The sequence below is a fragment of the Brugia malayi genome (genome assembly GCF_000002995.4).
Source record: "Brugia malayi strain FR3 genome assembly, contig: Bm_016, whole genome shotgun sequence".
In the NCBI taxonomy this organism is placed as follows: domain Eukaryota; kingdom Metazoa; phylum Nematoda; class Chromadorea; order Rhabditida; family Onchocercidae; genus Brugia; species Brugia malayi.
This window is the reverse complement of record NW_025062293.1, coordinates 15,906-18,028: the sequence shown is the minus strand read 5'-3', so window position 1 is coordinate 18,028 and position 2,123 is coordinate 15,906. Positions and strand designations below refer to the sequence as shown.

General features: G+C 37.0%; 1 protein-coding gene across 1 annotated transcript; it reads right to left on the bottom strand.

Annotated features, from left to right (window-relative positions):
* Positions 1 to 477: 477 nt before the first annotated feature.
* On the bottom strand, positions 478 to 1,081 carry Bma-rpl-10.1 (60S ribosomal protein L10, putative; the record flags this gene model as incomplete). Its single annotated transcript, XM_001891753.2, has 2 exons — positions 478 to 696; positions 956 to 1,081. The coding sequence occupies 2 exons, from the start codon at positions 1,079 to 1,081 to the stop codon at positions 478 to 480; spliced, it is 345 nt and encodes a 114-aa protein (XP_001891788.2).
* Between the last annotated feature and the right edge of the window lie 1,042 nt (positions 1,082 to 2,123).

The window sequence follows — 2,123 nt, the reverse complement described above, 5'->3', positions numbered from 1 at the left end:
GCTCTTTCACAACATCTCTGTATTGTTAATGTTCATGTTTGAGTATCATATATCGATGAATTGTGAATCATGATTGCTTATATCTGAGTATTATACATCCATGAATTGTTAATCACATTTATATTCGTCTGAGTAACATCCATCCATGAATTGTGAAAAATGGTCTGAGTATCATACATCCATGAATTGTGAATAACGGTCTGAGTAGTGAATCATAATTATTTACATTTGAGTATCATACATCCATGAATTTGGATGACGATTGTATATGTCTGAGTACCATACATGCATGAATTATGAATCACGATTGTATATGTCTGAATATCATACATTCATGATTTGAAACCTTCTTTGAATTTACAGAACTTCTTGTATCGCGGAGCATACAATTTTCTGATCAAATGTGATCAGCACATGAAAAAAAAAAAACGAAAAATCCAAAGTATTTTATTCAAAAAACATATATGAGAATAGTTATCAACTTTTAAGTAGGATTAGAAATCCATTTTGATAATGGATCATGCTCTCGTACGAGTTTGCACGTTGTACTATCTGATACCAAACGTCCTTCACGCATTGTCTCATATTCCCCTTTGTCCCACTTTGTAAAGCCCCACTTCTTTGATACCACAATAAGCTGACGCCAGGAAACTTGAATTTCGCTCTTCGAAAAGCTTCCACCGCATGCTCTTCGTGCTGAACATTGGCAACTATCAATTCCTCAGGATTTTTACATTATAGAAAGGCTACAGAACTTATTTGTACACAGGGCGGAGACTTCGCAAGTCAGAGAAAACATTTTTGAGCAAAACTCGTATTTTACAGAAAAACAAGCCGTTAAATTTCATTGCTGAACCAGGACATCATAGGGACCGTCCCTTATTTACAGTACACGCTGTTCGGACATCCATTACAATGCATTATTCTAAATATCTTGTTAGCAAACAAAACAAACCTGTTCTTTTACCCGTACCGATATTAATATATCACCAATATCAATTCGTACAACTAAGTCTTGAGGTTTACCAAAATCTCCTCGCATTCCAGTTTCCAAGCGATCAGCACCTGCACATGATAACATTTTATTGATGCGTACAATATGGTATGGATGTTCCACAAACCGTCTTTGCCACAGTTCTTTACCATAAATTTATTAGCACAAATATGAACTGCCTGAAAACGGAAGACTTATAAATTTGGATTAAGGACTTTGAAATATTACGTTAGATTCTTTCTGCAGTTTTAAGCGTTTTCAAATGAAAACCGTCTTTGCAAGGAATAGCATAAGAATATAAATCCTAAACTGCTTTTCATCAGTAGTCAAATTTGCCACCAATTTGTTGTTTAACATGCAAATGACAAAAGAGCAAGAAAATATGACTGGTAGGATCAAAATGACAAGTGTTTCTTTGGATTACAGGAATCCAATTTGGACAATTTCTTAAACAGTCTCCTAGCAGATATCCAAATCCCAAGCTACATGATGTACCTCAAGCGCTTCCGATGAAAGATGTTCTCTCTCATTAGACACACATACAACGGGAATTCATCCACTGCAGCTTTCTTCTTGCCCCAATCAAAGATACGAATTTTCGGATCTGGAACACCACGATAGAATCGAGACTTGGGATATGGCTTATTCTTGATATAACGGTAGCATCTTGCTGGTCGTCGTCCCATTTCCTAAAAACTTCAAATTGAACTAACAATTCGATAAGGTGGAAGTACGTGTATATATCGTACCTAACAACTTTCACAATGAACAGTTGAAGCCGGTTGGTAACAGTGGTACCGCCTCATCCGCACTCTCAGGGCACAGTTAACGCAACGTGACCCCCCAAAATCACCGACGAGTCCCGAATGAATACCTGCCAGGCAAGATCGGAACGTTGTTGCAACGTTTTTTTTCTCGAGAGAAACAGTAAATGAGGAAGTGCACTTATTATCTCCAGGAGGAATGACCTGTTATTGATAATGAAGTGAAGGGTTAGACAGGAATTGTTGACATGGACCGTAGATATTGGGTTATGGATGATAGAGTGTTAAGCAAGCTCATGGTGCAGGTCAACCAACTAATTTCATTACAAGAAACCATAATTAATGATAGATCATTTGCAATGCTA